Source organism: Myxocyprinus asiaticus, chromosome 28 (genome assembly GCF_019703515.2).
Source record: "Myxocyprinus asiaticus isolate MX2 ecotype Aquarium Trade chromosome 28, UBuf_Myxa_2, whole genome shotgun sequence".
NCBI classification, from domain to species: Eukaryota; Metazoa; Chordata; class Actinopteri; order Cypriniformes; family Catostomidae; genus Myxocyprinus; species Myxocyprinus asiaticus.
The window spans coordinates 21,790,001-21,812,823 of NC_059371.1; the positions used below are offsets into that span (position 1 = coordinate 21,790,001).

The following is a 22,823-nucleotide window of genomic DNA, read 5'->3' on the forward strand; positions in this document are numbered from 1 at the left end:
CGGTTTGAATCCCCCCCCCCCTTTTCCCCATCTGATTTCTTGTTTCTACTCTTAATATTTCCTTAAACTAAAAGTAATAGATAAAAATGAATATAAATGTTGATTTCATCACAGTGATTTGGTCGGGGAGTGCAGAGAAGAGTTTGATCTGGAGGTGGGCTTTATCGATCGCACTCGTTCCCATGGCTTGGCATCGATTGTCTGTAGATTGCATTACTGTATTACTAATATTGTAGTAACCATGTTTTTGGGCAGAAACCACTTTTAATGTAGTGTGTCTGTGGGACTCTAAATAAACACAAACACACTGCAGTGATACCCATATACTGTATGTTAGTATTTACATATTGGTGCAAATAGTATCTGACACTATCTGCACCAGGATGCAATTAGTATCTACCATTATTTGCACCAGGGTTGGGGTGCAAATAATATCTTCCACTATTTGCACTGGTGTGTAAATAGTGTGTGAGTAAAAGTGGTGAGTTTGAGCTGTTCTGGGATCAGCCAATTGAGGTGAGACTCTGGGAGGTGAGGGAACGCTGTGTGGAATATCACTAATCAATTCAGCATTGTACTGGGCTCCTTGCCTCTGCCTCAGAGTGCTTATCTTGATCATTTGATTCTGCGCAGTGATCTGCTCAGTGTAACATGCAAACATAATTAGGGGCTGATAATGAAACAGTCAAATCCAGCTTGAGAGCAGCAAAAGGAAAGGTTGCATGATTCAGCCACATATAGTCATTTAGTTTTGTGTTTTTTCAGCAAACAGGGATCTGTTTGGAAGTTGCATATCTGAATAGCTTAAGTTCTTTTCTATTTCTTGGAATCAATGTTTAATTGGGTTAGTATTAAATGGGTAGTTCACCCAGACTGAAAGATCTGTCAACATTGACTCACCCCCATGTTGTTCCAAACCAAAAGGAGATGTTAGGCAGAATGTCAGCCTCAGTCACCATTCACTTGGATATTTTTTTCCTTACAATGAAAGTGAATGATGCCTGTGGCTGACATTCTGCCTAAAATCTCCTTTTCTGTGATCTATTCCTCTAACCTCCTCAAACTCATCCATGCCATTTAAATCATTTCTTTTTCTTGGTATCAGTGTTTTTTGGGATTAGTGTTAATTTCTGATGTTGTAAATTAAGGTGGGAGCCTCTCCCTCACTGGTTCTGGTCTCCATCAGCCTCCTTCCTCAGAGATATCCGTGAACTCAACTGAACTGAGGCAGTCAGAGGCTCTGAAATACCCCGGAGGAGCACAGGTTGTCTCCCCATCTGCAGTGTAATAAGCGCTGACAACACCTCTGATGACACATAGAAGTGGCCCAGTTAGAGGCTGCCCAACTGAGAGCCATCTTTTAATATAATCTGAAAGGGCTCCATCTCATCCATGCAAACAGAGATAATGGCACACGTTTTTGTTTTTAGATTCCTTTCATTCATCGTAATTAAAGCCAAGGATTCTTGCCTTCAACTTGGTTTTGTCAAAAGATTACTTTGTTTGAAAATTCTTGTCATTTTTGTTCTTGTTTTTCTTGTACGGATTTGTGCACTAAAAGAAAGAACTCTGTGTTTATTTGTTGTCTCTGAGTAGTTTCCACTGACCTCAGTAAAGGTAGCAGAAGTCTTGGAATTTCTCAACAGTGAGCTCACCCCCACCTACTCCCTTTTTTAGCAGCCAGAGCTGCATGAAGTGAATTGGGCTTTAAATAAAAAAGACCCTTGGCTCTCTGATCTACCCAGGATGTTTTTTTTTTTTCCATTGGACTGGCACGGTGGCATACTCTGCCTTTGTGGGGAATGTGGTAATCTGTAGTCATGTTAAAGATGACTGTGATTTCTGGTTGCTGCTCCAGGGGCCTTGTCGCCAATGTGGTTCCTTTAATGTCCTTTTAAACCGTTTGAATGGTCAGTCGTGTTTGTGTGATGGGATAATAAATATTTCATGTCAGGGAATAAAAACAGTGTTTTGCCCTTTTCTTCCCTCTCTCTGGCCCCTCTTGGAAGTGCCTCTGGGACGTCTGTGTGACTCAGTGCTGCCACTTGCTGGTCATTTTAGAGTAGTGTAGCGAGTGGCACTGCATGCAGTCCCCCGAACGGACAGCGGGTGGCAGAGTTCAATGTGCAGCTGATGTGTTTGGCTAGAGTCAAAGCTGGCCTCATTGTGTTTAGACATGTATTTATCATGCTTTTAGAACAATGAGTGCATTCTCTGTGGGGAGAGTTTTTCTGTTGCTTAAATTTTCACCCTCCATGTTCACTCACCTCCCTCTCACACATGGTCATCGAGTTGTTTACTCCTATTAATGAATTAAATGCTTTCAGTTTCTTTTTAATTGACTTTGTTCCACCCAGGGCTTTTGGCACAGGATGGGTGGAACTATAAACCCTATGGCAGCGCAGGCCAATGTTTGCCAAGAGGCCAATTGGTGATGCTGCTAACAAACAAATTACGTCTATTTATTTTACAGAATATATATATATATATATATATATTTTCTTTTTCCCCCCAGAGTAAACGGGACCATCTGTTAATGAATGTGAAATGGTACTACCGCCAGTCTGAGGTACCCGACTCTGTCTACCAGCACCTGGTGCAGGACCGCAACAATGAGAACGGTAAGAGTGTGTGTGAGTGATGCACAACTGGAATGAAAGGTCCCTCTCGTCCCCATCATTTACGAAACCACCCTTGGTTATTGGTTTGTAAAGTTTCATAGAGAACAACATCTCCTGCCCTTGTTTCCCTGGTAACGCTCCCTCAAGAGCGACAGCCAGACCGTGAAGTGCAAATAACTTCAGTGTAATGTGCCCTCAGAGCTCTCATTCTCCCCACTATCAGCATCAAATCTGAGCTTGATACACACATCAGGCAGTAATAACAGTCTGGGAGCTCTGCTGGGCTAGTGCTTTGGCACTTTGATTCACGCCGCACTCTAATAAAGCATTAGGAAGGCCTTTCATTCCTGCCAGCCTGTTGGAGAGGAGCAGCCACCACCTGCTGCATCACTGACTAGGCTCACATGGTGGCCTTTTTGCTGGTACTAATGCCACCTGACGACATTCCTACTTGGATCGGAGATGACATATGTTAAACCTACAGTGTCATAACAAATCTACATGACATTTAGAGGTGCCACAATAGCAAAATTTCAATAGTTGATACCAATACCAGTGAAATTATAATTTTGATACTACAGCCAAACCTAATATAATGAATATGCTCCTTTACTTAAAAATGAGCAAATGTAAACTTTTTTGTTTTTGTTATATGGAGGTTTCATTAACTAAATTGGAACCTTTTTTACCTGATCTTCATCATTTTGTTTTCATACTTTTCTAATGCCTTTTATGTACAGATTTTGTGTTTTAGCCTTGTGAAATTGTATGAAAATTATTTATTTTAATTTTTCAAAATTGATGACCAAAAAAAAAAGTCCCAATTGTGGCATAATTTCCACCACACCCAACAATTTTGCCCCTTATATTTTCCTTTCAAAGGTTACTGTACTTGTTTACGGATCAACAACCGTGTCAGTGAAGAGCATGCTTGAGATAAACAATGTTTAAAAAAAACAAAGAAAATTCAAGGTAAATATCACTTATGAGCAAAGTATTTTTATCGGGTGTCATTTCCAATAAAGCTATAATTTTGCCAAATTACGCAAAAATTGTGAATATTTTTTAATTGTATGTGTTTAGGATATATAAAATGTTAACTTTAAAATTAGCTTGAACAAGGTTCTTAAGATGGGCAAGGAGGAGGCGGGAACCAGCTGAACAGTCAACGTAAAATTTTAATAACAAACTGAACTCAAACATAACATAAACTGCAAAACAAACAGAGACACACACACAGCTTCATGCGTCACTCTTGCTCTCACTCTCTCTCTCTCAAACTGGCCTCTCCGGCCCCCCTTATCCCTCTCCCTCTGATTAGTCAACTCGGCACCAGGCATGCGTAATTACGGCCTGGCCACGCCCCCTCCTCGTCACATTAGCGCAAGACAAAAGAGTCTCCAATTTTATTCCAAAAACATTAAAATGTCGATTATGGCCACATTAATCCGGATAAATTTGAAAATGCCGTTTTGATTTCAAAATGCTCTGTCCAAACTGCCATTTTCAAACATTTTCCAAAAGTTGCTCATCCACACTGAAACGTCAAAAAAACGCTTAAATCCCCTTACTGAGCATGCGGGGGAATGAAACGTTAGAAGCATGGTCTTGTCCTTGTGTTCCACCGCCATACAGCAAATCTGAGTAAACTTCCCATTACCTTTGAAGGAATGCAATGGGAAGGTTGTAACATTTATCTTTAACAATGCTATTAAAGTGGATAGCAGGCACAACAACGTCGCTTCAGCATGAGCCACCATCTTGATTGTTTTGGGTTGAATGGATTGCATGACTGTGTCACATGAAAACAAATAAGTCATTGTTTTTGAAAATCTCTGTTTCCCGAGTTTACACTACAATGCGAATAGGGCGTTTGATAATGTATATACTTAGGAGAGCTGGACAAAAACACTGTCTCAGTGTGGACAGAAGGCCAAAACATAGAGAAAAAATTTACCAAGATTAATGTGGACACAGTTTGACAAAGTTTGACTGAGAAGCAGGCCTGTTTACATACACACGTTTGTTTGTCTTTTTAGAGACTAATATTGGTAATTGAGACATTGATCGTTTGATACATATAAAATGGTTCTTTTTTAATAAAAACGGTAACATTTACTGTATATAGGTTGCTACTGTCATTTCATGTGGCTTTTCACATTGCATTTAATGGTTTTTCACTGGACAATGAACAACAAATGCTTTATTTCAAGAGCTCTTGTCCTGCATTTATTGTGTGTGCATGTTTTTATTAGTCTGGATGCCTCTCACGCCCTGTCTCTGCTTTCTGTCTCTCTAGACTCTGGTCGGGAGCTGGTTATTACTGATCCCGTGGTTAAGAGCAGAGAGCTTTTCATCTCCGACTATGTGGACACCTATCATGCTGCTGCCCTCAGGTAAAACGCACAATAAGATTGAACTTCGGTCAAGAATTTATGAATTTACCTACTGCAGTAAGTGGTTTACATAATATTGGAGGGCCCCTATGCTTTATATTAATTTTTTAAAAACATCTGACAGCTACAGATTGATATTTTTAAAAGTTTTAAACAGACATTTTGATCCTCACAGTTCATACATGAGTGGCCGCCTCAACATAGGGGTGTAAATCGGACGTTTCATCACGATACGATCTTATATTGATTCTCTTGGCCTGCGATACGATTTTGATTAAATGCAAGGCCCTGCGATCAATATTCCGATATTATGTGCCTATTTTACACAATACAAATTTTTTTTTTTCTCAAATGTAACCAAAATATAATTTTAATATTTTGAGCTCTCTGAAAAGTGCAAATTTAGTATCCACATTGGGACATCCACAACAAAATAAGGTACTTAAAATGTTGAAAAAAATTATACAGATAATAATATAATAAATAACATTACACACAAGTGATCATCAATCGTTTGATTACAGCTTATTTTCCAGTTTAATTCAATTCAAAGTACTTACATACCCATGACTTGTTTCCAACTATCCGTGCGATCCGAGGTTTTCTTGGCTACAACTTCCACAGTTGTAATGAGAAATTCTATTACAGTTAACTGGGATAAATGTTAGTAAGGGTGTAGATGTGTAAAGTCTTAAATGCTGGGCAGCAGGTGATTTCTCTTTCCCTCATTAGTGCTGTTCAGAATGTCAGCATTGTCAAGACATTTCACATGATGGTTGAACTGCTCCATGATACTTTAAAATAGCAAATTCTCATATAAAATTTAAATGGGTTGCATGCGCAACGATATAGATGGAAGCCCAAATTAATCGCGCATGTGAGCCGCTCTGTGTTTGTCACAAGAGCTCGCATTTTAAGGAGCGTCTGGTTGACGTGCGTGCACTGATCCTGTCACTTGCCTGGAGCTCACGTTTCGTGAGAAGCCCGGTTAATGCGCACGCACTGATACTGTCACTTGCCTGAAGCTCGCGTTTCGCGGGAAGCCCGGTTGACGCACGCACGGATAGCAGAGCGCAATTTGGCTTCACAGACCCTGCGCACATCCTTGTCCCACATGAAAAGCGTATTTAGCACACAAAGTGAAATTAACGTAATAAGGTTGCTTCACCACCTGACGGAAATGCATACAGACGTGGCTGACATGAGAGTACTAAAATAAAGGTAGCCTACATCTTTAAAAAAATGTCTGTATCGATATTTACGCATTGGATCAATAACATTGGATAGATCGATGAATTGTTACACCCCTACCTCAACACAGCCTACCATTTCACAGTAATTCTGCATGCGAAGCAATACTGAAAGAAATTATGCTTTTTTTGTGATGAGGCTCAGGAAAAAGAGGACAGGCATGCTTACTCTCAAGAAACCAGATCTCTCCTCAGTCTGTCTTTACCCATGTGATGCATTTTTCCCCTCTCTCTTCCTCCCCCCTTTCTTTCCCTCCCTCTTAACTGAAACCATCTGGTAATGGCGCACTAAGCCACAGTCCTGAACCACTGATTTCAGGGCAAATTAGCTGCAACTTCTGCTGCACAGAGAGCCCTTTGATTTGACTTATTACAGGGCTTTAGATAAACTCAGTGAATTCCGCTAGCATGTTGTAATGCATGCACCAAACCTTGAATTCCTTTCATCTTATGAGGAAGGTATTGCACCACCTTGGAACATAAAAACAACACTAATGCCTATTATTTTGATTGGCCCTGACGTTGAAAATGTAAAGTGCAGAAGAGGGGGGATTGTGAAAGGAATGTCAAGATTTGTTTGCTCGCTCTGCATTAATGTTAGAAAATGCATAGGCTTGTGTTGTGCCATGGCCCCTGTTGTGTATGCCACCTTTTGTTTGGCATGAAGGGAAGGGGTATCAAAATCTGGGGGAGCTTAACAGGAACACTCTTGATCTTGTAACTATTTAAATGGAATAAACCTGACATCAATGTCCTAGATGTGTCTGTTAGATGCTTTCCTTCTTGAGAGTAGGGATGTAACGGTTTCAACGTTTCACAGTATACCTCGTTTTTAAAGCGGACGGTTATCTACTGTTGAAATCTTTACACAGCATCATATAAACTTGCCGAGATAAGTCTTTAAATGGCAACTTCCTTGTTATATTCGACTGTCACTCAGTTTTAAAGGTGACATGCAGGTGTCGCGAGCGCTGCGCATCACGAGCACATCAGAAGTGCTGCACGAGTGCATCATACAGACATGTCCGAGCCTAAACCTTTATTTCTGCTGCCAAAGCAGTTGAAGTCCGCTGTCTGGGATTACTTTGGGTATGTTACAGACCCACGAGGCACCATCAGTGTTGATGGTTAATCAGTCTGTAAAGTTTGTCGCAAAAAAGTGTCGGCTCAGGCAGGAAACACTTCAAACCTTAAGCACCATCTCCGTGAGCACCATCCCACGGAATTTGCGGAGATGAATGTAAGTGGAAATACAGTATACAGGATAGTAAATTATAGCCCCTGTTTCATAAAAACACCAGATTTAATGTAGTTTTACATGATTTGTAATTACTAGGTAGGCTAAAGTTATGTTTATGCTTTGTCACATTCACAAATGCAGTAAACAAATTTAAACACTCGTTCAACATTACGATGTGCCAACTGTTTGTTCATTTGCCTAAGTGCAGTGCAATAGTAGGCCAGCAATGTTTTTGATACGACTATTGTTTTATTTGTAAAACATACTGTAGTACTAAATAGGGTTTACAAAGTGCATGGCTTTTGGTGTGCAGGTGACAGTTGACAGTGAAACTGTGGCAGAAAATAGACATTATTGGGTGAAATGCCAATATATATATACTGCAAATGAATAATATGTTTTCAGTAGGTATTTGTAAGGGGGTTAGAGGGAAAGGAGGCGGCGAGAACCGGCTTGAGAATATAAATAGTTTAATGATCAACTTAACCAAAATTACACAAATGTACATCCCACAACAAAACAAAATAGGCGAGGGAAAGGCCAACACGGAGCGACAGGAGAGAGAGAGAGAGAAAAAGAAACTCACTCACCGGTTCTCTGATGCACCGTCGCGTGGTCCTCGATCACTCCTCCACCCTCTCAGGCGGATGGCAGCCGCTCCTCCCCGGGCGGACCGGAGTCAGACCTCTGACCCCCAGCGGACAGAACGCTCCTCCGCATTCCCAGCGACCCGTGGGCACACTCCTCCGCCCCTGGCAGCAGCCCTATTACTCCAGGCGGTCGGGGAGTCGCTTCCCTCCTCCCCTCGCGGACGGCGGTCTTCTCTCGACCTCTCCGCGTTTCTGGGGGACGGCAGGGCGCTCCTCCACCCCTGGCAGCGTCTCCATCACTCCAGGCGGTCGGGGAGTCCAGTCCCCACTCGACTCGTGGACGGTGGCCGTTCCCCGCGTCCGGGCTACTCCGTCCCCCAACGGATGGCAGCGGCGCTCCCCTGGGTGGACGGCAGTGTCGAGGGCTCTGCGACGGGCATCCCTCCTCCTTCCCGGGTTTCGGCACCAGTGTAAGGGGGTTAGAGGGAAAGGAGGAGGCGAGAACCGGCTTGAGAATATAAATAATAGTTTAATGATCAACTTAACCAAAAACACACAAACATAACCACACACAGGGCAGCTGCCTGTAATTCTCTCTCTCTCAAACTGTCGTCCCCGGCTGCCTTTATCCCTCGCGCGCCCCATCAGGCTGATTGGGGACCGGGCGTTTGTCATTCCAGCCCGGCACCGCCCTCCTCCGCTCTACAGTATTGTTTAGAATTAAACTAAATGGTAACACTTTACAATAAGGTTCCATTTATTAAAATTAGTTAATAACATTAGTTAACATGAACTAACAATGAACAATACTTAAGCATTTATTAATCTTAATGTAACTTTCAACATTTACTAATACATTTTTAAAATCAAAAGTTGTATTAGTTAATGCACTATGAACTAACATGAACTAACAATGAACAACTGTTCTTTTATTAACTAACATTAACAAAGATTAATAAATGTAACAAATATATTGTTAATTGTTTGTTCATGATACCTAATGCATTTACTAATGTTAACAAATGGAACCTTTTTTTTTTTTTTAAAGTGTTACTAACTAAATCATAAATGCAACAAATTACTGAATGCATACAAATGCATATCTGGGCAATGCCTGGGCAATCATTCGATTTCATAAATCATAAAACAAAAATACAATATTTTTTTAGTTATCATCTGACTACTGTACATATTGCAAAACATTTTTATTGTTTTACCTGTTTTTTTTTTTTTGTTTTTTTTTACCTCGTCGGATTAAGAGTGTGTCCTGATGTTCAAGATCAAAAGTTAAAGGATTAAAGTTGAAAAAATCCAAAATAAAGTTCAAGAATTGGTTATAACTAAAATATTTTTCTGTGCGTTTCAGACATATTTCATAACCAAATATTAAACTGCAAATAATATTATCAATGCAACTCAATACCATGATACCGTAATACCGTGGAAATTTTTGTGACGGTTATCATACTGTGAAAATGTCATACCATAACACCCCTACTTGAGCGTAAGTCTGAAAATGCATTTGCACCTTGAAATGAGACTGATTTGTTTGCCCTATTTCTTTGCAGGGGGAAATGTAACATTTTACACTTCTCTGACATATTTGCTGCCAGGGAGTTCAAAGCACGAATCGACTCTTTCTTCTACATCTTAGGATATAACCCAGAAACTAGGTAAGCCTTTGCTTATTTCATATTTCCTCAGGCATGTACTGTCTTAAAATCTTTGCATGGTGCAATATTGTACAAACAGAGATGTTGTGATATCCATATCAGGAATGTGAATTCTAGTTTTGATGTATTTTCTGTAAATTGTCCAGTCATGCATAAAGACGTTTTCAAAACTAATTCAATCAATGCTATAATAATCTGTTTTGTAGTCTGTGCTTTGACAAAAAGCTTGTGGAGTTTAATTTTCTATCTCCTGATATTTATTTATTTTTTTGGTATGCTTTGATTTTGAATTTCCATTCTAAATAGAATTTTTTTAAAAAGAGAGAGAAAACTGAAATTTTATGGTGCATTCACGTCATGTCGGAATTTCCGTAATTACGAGATTCCGACTTGTAAAAAGCATTCACATATCCGAAGAACTCATAATTTTGCAATTCTATGAAAGCTCCGACTTGACATTCATGACGTCATGTAAATATGGCAATGGCCTCAACAGTTGAAGGTAGTGAACACTTAGGCTGCAACTAATGATTATTATTTTTCAATCAGTTAATCTATCGATTATTTATTTTATTTTTTTTCGATTAGTCGATTAATCTAACGATTATTTATTTTTTTATAAATCTATTGATTTTTCTGATTAGTCGATTAATTAAATTAACTTCTAATAAATGATAACCGTAACTTCTGCCATTTAATCTTTCAATGTTTTATTCAAAGACACAAAATAAAATTGGTGACATATTTTAACATGAAACCTATGAATGAACTTTTACCTAATGATACTATTCATCACAAAAGTTAAGATTTATGCCGTGTAGGCCTAATTAGGAAAGTTGTTGTTTACTATATTCTGCCATTAGTTACCTTGAATAGTGTTGAGTATGATTTACTTCAATGGCTTGTGCCAATTGTTATTGGAAATGCACTTGTATTATTTATTTGCAAAATGTTGCTTACACCAACCTAGAGCGTAACGTTAATGTAAATCTACATCGTTTACTTTCATAGGTCTATATTCGCATAAACAGCTTACAACTTGCAAATGTGCTGGAAAGCGGCATTGCCATGCTAGGCATTAACATCTGCTCTAGGGAGTCTTCGTTGAGTTTTTGTGTGAAACATGACAGATCAGGACTCCCAGGCACTGGCTACCAACCAACAATCCGACAAAACTCGCTGTAATAGTCCAAATACTTGCGCTGCTGTCTCGTCGTTTTGAGGTCGGAGAGCCCCAGGATGTTTTGTATGTGGACATTCTTTTGAGATGCTCGTGCATAGCATTTGTGCTGCTGTGGTAGGCCATTTCACTTTTACAAAGCATGCAGAGCGCCATTTTATTAGGTCTCTGTTTAAAGAATTCCCACACTTTTGACGATCAGGTTCGAGCTTTTTGGGATAAAGTCTCATTTCCGCATGCCCTGGAGCCGAAGCCGCCATCATTGGGAATGAATGTAAACAGTGCGACACATTCCACGCAAATCGACGTATTTACGTAATCAACGTCATTGATTATGTCGACGAGTCGTTCCGGCCCTAGTGAACACATTTCTGTTTGATATGCCTTTATTATGCTTTTGTTAGCTGGAGCGTATTCTTTGTTCTTAAACATTTTGCAACAACATATAGAGGTGAATTAACATAGTGATAAACATTTATTTAACAACAACTAAGTCTTTTTGCCACTTTGAACTTCCATTGTGTATAAAATGTGCTATATTAATAAACTTGCCTTGCCTAAAATGCATTCATTTTAAGTTTGAATAACAACAACAAAACAATTGTGCAAACAATTTCTAAAGCCAATAGACACACCCAAAGCAGATCTATAATATAAAACATTTATATAATTCAAGCTGACAGAGATTTACTTCTCCAGGTGTGCCTGGAAAAAGATCTACTTTTTTTCTTTAACTAGTTCAACATAATCTTCCCATTTTAGTTTCAAACTCAAATATGGGAATAGGGCCATGGAAATAAAATATATTTTCATAAACAATGTCTGCCCACCAATCTTGTTTATTGAGGATGAGTTATAGCCTGTTTGTGGTTAAACTTTTTTTATAGAGATCTAAAAGTCATTTCATTTGTTTTGTTTGTTTGTTTTTTTTTTAAACTATCACTTTATCACAGTAATTGCATGAGACATTTTTTCACTCTTGTGTTGAGCTGCAGCAGTTGCAGCCATTGCGCATGTGCTACATACTGCAGATCGCAAAAGCTTGTCGTCTATCACGTACCGTGTAAAATGCCCTTAAGCATCTGGACATTCAGTTCCTTATTGAGTAAACACTGTTAATAATTTCACATGCGAAGATTAGCCATTTCTCCCTCAGGTAAGACAAAGTTTCATACTGCATCTGTGCAAGACTCACAGATGTGGCTTTAACAGCAGAATCACGCTGAGCTTTGACTGACAGCATACAGACCTGCGGTTTTATTCCGTAAATAAAGTTCTCTGGATTCCCACATTGAGTTTTACTTGTTATAATGGCCATAAACGATCAAATATTTCACTGTAATACTACTACTTGTAATAATAATAATAAATCAGTAATAATTGTATTATATATATCTTCACACTTTATTTGACAACAATATCTTCAATGTTGTATTTTGGAGTATGCTGTGGGGTTCTGTATAAAAGCACTTGATTTGCTGAAAATAAAACAAAAAATTAATTGTTCTATTTTTATTTGATTAAAGAATTAATGAGTTAATTTATTTAGACACCATTTTTATGATCAATTGAAATAAACCGTTGATATGGAATTTAGAAAAAAATAACAGTGTCGGCGAGTACTGAAAATGATGTAACGGTACTCGTACTCATTTTCAAAAAAATGGTATCGGGACATTCCTAATATTTTGTTTTATTAATGAATAATAATGAATTATTAATATAATAATACAATTAATTGAATAATATAATAATGAATTAAAATAAATGCATTAAGATTATTAAATATCTCTGAGCAATGTCAGTGCCAGACCCCTGATGTGATATCTCTGTTAAATATCCATGCAAAATGGGCATGAATAGGGAGAACCCCCATTCCTTTGTGTAGTAGATTCATAGCCTGAATGCTTGTGTCAGGGGGGAAAACAGGATTACAGTAGGACCTATTACCGTAGTCATGTGATGTTCCAATAATGGGGTGCGTTAGGGACCCATGGAGAAGAGAAGGAGAGATGGTGATAAGATGCTTGAGACACCGACAGGAATGGCTTATTGTTGCTGGTTGAGAGTCCCCTTCACGGGTCCCCCGCTCAATCACAGTCTATCGCCCTCTCGACTCCCTCCTCCTGCTTGTTTGGTATGCAGCAGCATGGTGTGTGTGTGTGTGTGCAGGGGAGATGGGCTGTGATTCCTCTGCGTGTGTGTCTGTGCGAGTAAGGTCGCGGCACATGCTCAGTGTTGTCTGTCTGTACGGGAAAGATCAGGTCACGGCACAAGCTCAGTGTAAAATCTGTCCGACTGAATGCGTGCACCTCCATTTTGAGTACTTACACAAAAAGGTGTGAAAGGAGACTTTTTTTCCTCACACTGTCAAAATAAAACCGCAGTTGTGGCTCCGACATGGACGACCTGTTCAGTCCGCGCAGGTACGTTTGCATCCGCGCACTTCATAGTTAGTGACTCGTCTCGCGCTGCAATGTGATGTGCGTGTTTATCTTTATGAAAGAGCTGTCTGTGCTGAAAATGCTGTTGGATTTGTTTATCTGTTGCTGTCACTAGTATTAGCCGTTTGTGCTAATGCAGGTTAGCGCTGTCTGCTCTCAGATTCAAGCTTTACATAGAAGAAATTAAACGGCGGTTTGCATTCCGGCGCAATTTAAACTTCAATTAATGATGAAGATTGTTAAATGATTAAGAGAGCCGGTCAGGACATTGCAATACATTGTAATACGTTATATTCTTTTTACAGTCGTTATGACATGGCACTGGGAGAAGTGGGTTGCTTTGTCCAGGCTTTCAGATATTTAGTGCAAAGCCTTTGTTGTTTTGTCTGTTTTATTAGATGTGTAAATAAATTTGGGACGTTAGTTGTGTTTCTACAGTGTGTTATGACCGTCTCATTGCCGCTCTGTGATTGGAGGATACTTATGGAGGGGGCGTGGCCAGGCTTGATTGCTGCACTCGTGGTCGAGTCAAAATATGCAGGATGTTGTGCTTGTGTTGACAGCACATCATGTGCTATAGGTATTTATAAAATTAAGCAAAAGACGTAGCATTAGACAGGAAGTTGATTTGCAATTTATTAACCAAACTTTAGAAAACTATTTATTGTATCCATGTTCAGAATATTGTCAATCTTGATTTTCTTTTTTTCTTTTTTTTTTTTTTTTTTATAAACAAGCAGACATGCAAATCCAGTCTTAAAGGTTTGTATTTAAGATATTTTTACTGTAGTGTATTTAGTAAGCATGTAGCAAACACGCTAGAACACCTGTTTCATTTTACACATTGTAATGCACATCTCATAACACAGGATCATGCTGTTTTTCATTTGCCTTGCCAGTGCAATTTTCTGACCTTTTTATTCGAAGGATGTCATGCCAGCAACCTTGGTTTCATGATGAATATTCACACACATTGCTGGTTTACTTTTTTTTTTTTGAGCCAGACTCATACTGTGATAAATGGTGGTGCTTTAGTTTGTCACTGAAAATTAACTCCTAACTTCATCATCCAGCCAATTATATATGGTAGGGAAATGTCCATCCAAAAAGTGAAAAAAATTATGAACAGAACTGTGTTTGTTAAATGATGTATACAAGATCATCCTTGAAAGGTCAGACTTATCATTGGAACCTTTTGCCAACTTTTTGAAATGGAAATTTTTCAGTGATAGATGACACTTTGGGTGTGTAAAAGTTATGATTCTGTATTTAAAGGATATATATGTCATAATTTTGTCTTATTTCAAAAATTAGTTTTCTAATAATAATGTAATGAGGAATTTTATGGAGATTTTATATATATATATATATATATATATATATATATATATATATATATAGATAGATAGATAGATAGATAGTAATATAGGAAAAAATTAAGAGACCACTGCAAAATTATCAATTTCTCTGGATTTACTATTTATAGATATGTGTTTGAGTAAAATGAACATTTTTGTTTTATTCTATAAAGTACTGACAACATTTCTCCCAAATTCCAAATAAAAATATTATCATTTAGAGCATTTAATTGCAGAGAATGACAACTGGTCAAAGATGCAGTGTTTTCAGACCTCGAATAATGCAAAGAAAACAAGTTCACATTCATTTTTAAACAACATAATACTAATGTTTTAACTTAGAGTTCAGAAATCAATATTTGGTGGAATAACCTTGATTTTCAATCACAGATTTCATGCGTCTTGGCATGTTCTCTACCAGTCTTTCACATTGCTGTTGGGTGACTTTATGCCACTCTTGGCTCAAAAATTCAAGCAGCTCGGCTTTGTTTGATGGCTTGTGGCCATCCATCTTCCTCTTGATCACATTCCAGAGGTTTTCAATGGGGTTCAGGTCTGGAGATAGGGCTGCATTACAGGGTCTTGATCCGATGTCTTCCATCCACACCTTTTGATTGACCTGGCTGTGTGGCATGGAGCATTGTCATGCTGGAAAAAACAATCCTCAGAGTTGGGGAACATTGTCAGAGCAGAAGGAAGCAAGTTTTCATCCAGGATAACCTTGTACGTGGCTTGATTCATGCGTTTTTCACAAAGACGAATCTGGCTGATTCCAGCCTTGCTGAAGCACCCCCAGATCATCAAAGATCTTCCACCAAATTTCACAGTGGGTGCAAGACACTGTGGCTTGAAGGCCTCTCTAGGTCTCCATATAACCATTAGATGACCAGGTGGAGGATCGGTGAATCAAGCCACGTACAAGATTATCCTGGAAGAAAACTTGCTTCCTTCTGCTCTGACAATGTTCCCCAACTCTGAGGATTGTTTTTTTCAGCAGGACAATGCTCCATGTCACACAGCCAGGTCAATCAATGTGTGGATAGAGGAGCATCAGATCAAGACCCTGTCATGGCCAGCCCAATCTCCAGACCTGAACCCCATTGAAAACCTCTGGAATGTGATCGAGGAAGATGGATGGTCACAAGCCATCAAACAGAGCCGAGCTGCTTGAATTTTTGAGCCAAGAGTGGCATAAAGTCACCCAACAGCAGTGTGAAAGACGGGTAGAGAGCATGCCAAGACACATGAAATCTGTGATTGAAAATCAGGGTTATTCCACCAAATATTGATTTCTGAACTCTTCCTAAGTTTAAACGTTAGTATTGTGTTGTTTAAAAATTAATATGTACTTGTTTTCTTTGCATTATTCGAGGTCTGAAAACACAATCTTTTTTTATAATTTTTTTTATTTTGACCAGTTGTCATTTTCTGCAAATAAATGCTCTAAATGACAATATTTTTATTTGGAATTTGGGAGAAATGTCATTCTGAGATGCTATTCTTCTCATCACAATTGTATAGAGCGGTTATCTGAGTTACCGTAGACTTTGTAATTTCGAAACAGTCTGGCTATTCTCTGAACTCTCATCAACAAGGCATTTCGATCAGCAGAAAAAAATGTTTTTTAGGGGTTCAAGCGCTTAGCGCTGAAACCCTATTGTAATTAAGATTTGTATTATTATTATTATTCCGCCATAAAACTGATCGGGCAGAGCAAACCGTAAGGCCTAGAGACTTGAAACTTGGTCAGATGGTAGTAGCATTGCTCGCTACTCAAACACTGATTCGGCGAAATCGGTCAATAGGGGGCACTACAGCAATCAAAAATGCTCATAACTTCTAGACCGTTTGTCGTAGACTCAAGTGCTTTATACCATTGGAATCCTTGGCTCAAACCAAACAAAACGTATATCTCCATTTCTGCCTATAAAAACTTTCTGCCATCTTGGATTTTTCATAAAACATACTTTTGCGAACTAGTCCTATGTTTTTCGTCCGATTGGGACCAAACCAGTGCTAAACGATTCTATGGAGTCTCAATATCAAAAGTTATAAAAAAAAAAGTTTTAACTTTCAACTCGAGCTAGCTACGGTATGCGAAAACATCGGAAGTAGGAGTGGCCAATTTTACGTAAATGGCTATAACTCGAAGGAAATGAGATATCTTCACCAAACTTGGCATGCTTATGTAAGAGGTCAATCTTTGGTCGCCCAGAAAAGTTGGTGCGGTTTTGCCACATGATGGGGCTATAATACCAAAAAAAAAACATGAAATTGGCTGTAACTATGAAACCGTTAATCCTATTGACTTCAAAATTTGCATACATTATCCTTGTCTCAGCTGCCATCATTGTCTATAAGAACATTCATGTATGTTGAAAAACATGGCCGCCATCGGCCAATCAAATTTCAGCAGCTATTACTCAAAGTTAACAATGACCGATCGGAACGAAACTAGGTGGACCTATTTGACTCCTGGTCTAAGAGGGTTGTGCAAAGTTTTTAAAAAAAAATCGGCCACTAGGTGGTGCTATTACGATTTTTGAAGGTGTTAATGGTTGTATATAATGCAGTGTTGTGAAAAAACACAAGTAATATATATCACCTGATAGCTCTTCTCATTCTAAACTACTTTGCCTCAATAAGCATTGGTGTCTGTCAAACTGTTCGGTAAATATTTCAGATAATGTTAAAAACCTACTTTTGCGAACTAGTCCTAGGTTTTTCGCCCGATCGGAAGCAAACCATTGCAGAAATATACTCTGGAGTCTGATTATCAATAATTATCAAAAAAAAAAGTTGACATTTCGACTCGCGGTCGCTAAGGGGTGCCAAAATGTTCGAAAAAGGGCGGGCCATTTTGACTAAAATGGCTATAACGTCCGAACGAAATGAGATATTTTCACCAAACTCAGTACACGTGTATGAGCTCAATCTGAGGTCACAGTAAAAAAACGCGGATTTTGGCCACTTGGTAGCGCTATAACAGGAAAAAAGCATGAAAACAGCTCTAACTACGCAACCGTTAGTCTGAGTTGAAAATCGGCATGCAGTGTCTTTGTCCAAGGTGCCATGACTGTCAATGAGGACATTGCCGTTTTGAAGTTTGAGCACCTATTAGACAAGGTTACCAGAGGCTGATCGACACAAAACTTGGTGGACCTGTTCGACTCCTGGCCGTAGAGGTCTGTGAGAAATTTGAAAGAAATCGGACACCCTTTACCCTTTGGTAGCTATAACAGTGTCATTTAGATAATGGGCGCGGTCAAGTGTACAAATAAGCCCATCATTCCTAAACAAAAACTCAGAACTTCACGAAATTAGCTGAGATCATGCAACATATGATTCTAAACAAGCATGCAGACTTTTATGGAGATCGGACTATAGGTGGCGCTATGAGCTTTAAAAAGCTTTAAAAACCATGTATTTCCTTAGTAAATTGCCTGTATTGGCTGTAAATGGTCTATTCCATCTATGATCTAGGTGGTTACATGCTTGCAAAATAAAACATAATACCTTTTTATGCATATGCTTAAAGGCCTTAAACTGCTTGAACCCCGTTAATTGCTGCTCTCAGCTATATTTGTTTTTGTCATCATTCGGAGTAAATTTTAGAGACTGTTGTGTGTGAAAATCCTAGGAGATCAGCAGTTACAGAAATACTCAAACCAGCCCATCTGGCACCATCAATCATCCATGTGATTATCTAATTTGCCAGTCGTGTGGCAGCAGTGCATAAAATCATGCAGATACAGGTGAGGAGCTTCAGTTAATGTTCACATCAACCATCAGAATGGGGAAAAAAAATGTGATCTCAGTGATTTGGACTATGGCATGATTGTTGGTGCCAGATGGGCTGGTGTGAGTATTTCTGTAACTTCTGATCTCCTGGGATTTTCATGCACAACAGTCTGTAGAATGTACTCAGAATGGTGCCAAAAGCAAAAAACATCCAGTGAGCAGCAGTTCTGTGGAAGGAAACGCCTTGTTGATGAGAGAGGTAAACGGAGAATGGCCAGACTGGTTAGAACTGTTTAAGTCTACTGTAACTCAGATAACTGCTCTCTACAATTGTGGTGAAAAGAATAACATCTCAGAATGCTATTCTGAGATGCGGGTTAGCGCTGTTTTGGCGGCCTACACAATATTAGGCAGGTGGTTTTAATGTTGTGGCTGATCGGTGTATATAGGGTGGATGGACTGATAGATAGATAGTACTGTGCAAAAGTTTTAGGCACTTGTGAAAAATGTTGCATAGTGAGAATGTCTTCTAAAATAATGCCAAATAATAATAAATCAATATTTGGTGTGGTAACCTTTGTCTTCAAAACAGCACCAATTCTCCTAGGCACCTGGACACAGTTTTTTGTTGTTGTCAGATAGGATGTTTCAAGATTCTTGGAGAACTTGTCAGTTATTCTATCTGTTTAGGATGTCTCAATCGCTTCTGTCTCTTCATGTAATCCCACACTGACTCAATAATGTTGAGATCCGAGCGCTGTGGGGGCCATACCATCTGTTTTAGGGCTTTTTTCTTCTTCTATTTAAATCTTTTTGCAAAGGGAATGTTGAATATTTATCTAAAGTTGATATTTCCTACTGATACACTGTAAGCAGAATATATAAAATAACCGTTTTAAGGCAGATGTTTTTGTGAAGAAAAAAATATATAGATGTATTTATATATACAATACATTTATGTGTGTGATATATACAGTTGTGCTCAAAGGTTTGCATACCCTCGGAGAATTGGTAATATATGTAACATTTTTAAAGAAAAAATGAGTGAGCAGGCAAAACACATTTCTTTTATTTCTTATGGGATTCATATTCAACTGAATGTTATAACAGAATGACTCAATCATAAAACAAAACAAGGCAACAAAGAAAAAAATGAAATGACCCCTGTTCAAAAGTCTGCATACCCTTAGTTCTTAATACTGTGTATTGCCCCCTTTAGCATCAATGACAGTGTGCAGTCTTTTATAATAGTTGTCTATGAGGCCCCAAATTCTTTCAGGTGGTATAGCTGCCCATTCGTCTTGGCAAAATGCTTCTAGGTCATGCAAAGTCTTTGGTCGTCTTGCATGAATCGCATGTTTGAAATCTCCCCAGAGTGGCTCGATGATATTAAGGTCAGGAGACTGTGATGGCCACTCCAGAACCTTCACCTTTTTCTGTTGTAACCACTGGAGGGTCAACTTGGCCTTGTGCTTAGGGTCACTGTCGTGCTGGAAAGTCCAAGAGCGTCCCATGCGCAGCTTTTGTGCAGAAGAATGCAACTTGTCTGCCAGCATTTTCTGATAACTTGCTACATTCATCTTGCCATCAATTTTCACAAGAATCCCCATGCCTTTAGAGCTCACGCACTCCCAAAACATCAGTGAGCCACCACCATGTTTCACAGTGGGGATGGTATTCTTTTCACTATAGGCTTTGTTGACCCCTCTCCAAACATAGCGCTTATGGTTGTGACCATAAAGCTCTATTTTGGTCTCGTCACTCCAAAGGCGTGTCAAGGTGTTGTCGGGCATATTGTAACCAGGCTTTTTGTGGCATTGGCGCAGTAAAGGCTTCTTTCTGGCAGCTCGACCATGCAGCTCATTTTTGTTCAAGTATCGTTGTATTGTGCTCCTTGAAACAACCACACTGTCTTTTTCCAGAGCAGCCTGTATTTCTCCTGAGGTTACCTGTGGGTTTTTGTTTGTATCCCGAACAGTTCTTCTGGCAGTTGTGGCTGAAATCTTTCTTGGTCTACCTGACTTTTGCTTGGTATCAAGAGATCCCCAAATTTTCCATTTCTTAATAAGTGATTGAACAGTACTGACTGGCATTTTCAAGGCTTTGGATATCTTTTTATATCCTTTTCCATCTTTATTAAGTTCCATTACCTTGTTTAGCAGGTCTTTTGACAGTTCTTTTCTGCTCCCCATGGCTCAGTATCTAGCCTGCTCAGTGCATCCACGTGAGAGCTAACAAACTCATTGACTATTTGTACACAGACACTAATTGCAATTTAAAAAGCCACAGGTGTGGGAAATTAACCTTTAATTGCCATTTAAACCTGTGTGTGTCACCTTGTGTGTCTGTAACAAGGCCAAACATTCAAGGGTATGTAAATTTTGATCAGGGCCATTTGGGTGATTTCTGTCACCATTATGATTTAAAAAGGAGCCAAAAAACTATGTGATGATAAATGGCTTCATATGATCACTATCCTTAAGTAAAAGACAGTTTTTTTGCATGATCAGTCATATTTTCAAAATCAATGCCAAAATTTCACAATTTCTGCCAGGGTATGCAAACTTTTGAGCACAACTGTATGTGTGTGTGTGTGTGTGTGTGTGTGTGTGTGTGTGTATGTATGTGTATATATATATATATATATATATATATATATATATATATATATATATATATTTGCATCTAATTATATAATTTTTGAAGGGAATTTGTATTCATAATTTTCCTCCTCTGGCCAAATTGTTCTCATTTTTTCTTGACACATGTCGGAGAGATTGCTCTTTTTAACACATGCAGTATTCATTCTGACTCTGGCGTGGCAGCCCTCAGATCACTCTCTGCAGAACTTGTGTGCTTTGCTGCTTAATTCAGACCCTCAAAAAATGCAAAGCCTGCAGAATGTCTAGGAACCCGGCCGAGAGATTTCTCTTCTGCACTATCACCGTCATCTCACGGTAGATTCTGTTTCAGACAAGAGTGCAATATTGCTTGCATGGCAGTTTATTTCATGTGGATTTGTTTTTCATTATAAAAGTCCCAAGAATGAAAATTAGCTAGACCTTTATATCTTTGAACGCCTCATGCTTTGGCTAATGTTGAAATAGGCTTTTAATGTAAGCCTGTCTACTTTATTCATCTGCCTGCCATATTTGTTTCAGTGTGGAATTTCCTGCATTGATGGAGCTTGTGTTTTTTGGTCAGAATTATCATGCTGGAGGGTAAAATGGTTGTTCATGAAATGTACCCAGAAGAAGGGGATGTGATTCGAGGCCCTAACCTCTCACTATGCAGCCAGGTTTGGGCAGCCAGCCCAGCAGTGGAGTGAGACTGGCTCTGGATGCAAATCATAGTGACAGTTTCTGGGCCCTGCTCTGTGCCTAGCTATATGAAAATTGGCGCTGTTGCCTTGGCAACCGAGCGGGGAAGGCTTTTCAAAAGGAACATCTTGTCATTTTCTTTAATCCACTGCAGCTGGAGATCGAAACACTATTATTAAATTGTAGTTGCCATGGTTACTGGGGGTTTGTAACAGCAGCCATTTCAGGGCTCCTTTCCCCTGGTTATCATCTGCCCTTTTGGGGGCTTTGGTAGTGTACCACCAGAGAAACAATGAGAAACATCAACTTTGCAGTTTTCCACCTTGTGCTTTTGTTGGGTCTATTGGATTAAATCCACAGCATTTCCTCTGTGGCACTTTTTTGTTTGAATTCTGCATTATTGCAAATATTCCATTCTGTTGGTAGAGCTGTATAATGTCCCAAAAGCACTGTCTGGGCTTTCTAAATGTTTTTTAGAATCATAGAACCTCTAAATAAAACTGCTAAAGCAGTTCCCGTAGCCTGAAGGTTAACATTCCGAGCTTTCAGTTCTAATGTATATTTAGACCCAAGTAGCTGGTTCTGCCAGGGGCACTGTCTGTATTTGGTGTACTGTAAAATGGTAGTGTTTAATAGATACGTCACTAACTGTATATCCACTTTCTCTCTCTGCTTCTCTTTCAGGCGATTAAACAGTACACAAGGGGAGATTCGAGTTGGTCCTAGTCACCAGGTATCTCTACACACACTGTCTACAAATACTTTATATGTTACATTAAACCCCCCCTCGCACTGCTGTATATGAACTCTAATATCCAAAGCTTATATTAGGCAATGGCTTGATTGACAAGGGCAAGGACAGCATAGATATTACTTTTTGATCTTCTGTCACCTAGATGCTTTACGTCAAAGTGTCCTCATAGTACATTCAAGAAGATTACTAATGGGTTTTTCATGCCCGAATGGAGTTGGCCGTTTGGAAATTGGCTACTCTGAGAGTGTGGGATTTA

General features: G+C 39.1%; 1 protein-coding gene across 1 annotated transcript in view; it reads left to right on the forward strand.

The window, feature by feature from the left end:
- The window catches only part of LOC127418987 (arginine-glutamic acid dipeptide repeats protein-like), a 173,106-nt gene that overhangs the window by 95,478 nt on the left and 54,805 nt on the right, over window positions 1–22,823 (forward strand). Inside the window, 4 exon segments of the mRNA XM_051659975.1 lie at window positions 2,516–2,621; window positions 4,921–5,017; window positions 9,666–9,770; window positions 22,498–22,546. Coding sequence (XP_051515935.1) covers window positions 2,516–2,621; window positions 4,921–5,017; window positions 9,666–9,770; window positions 22,498–22,546 — 357 coding nt within the window.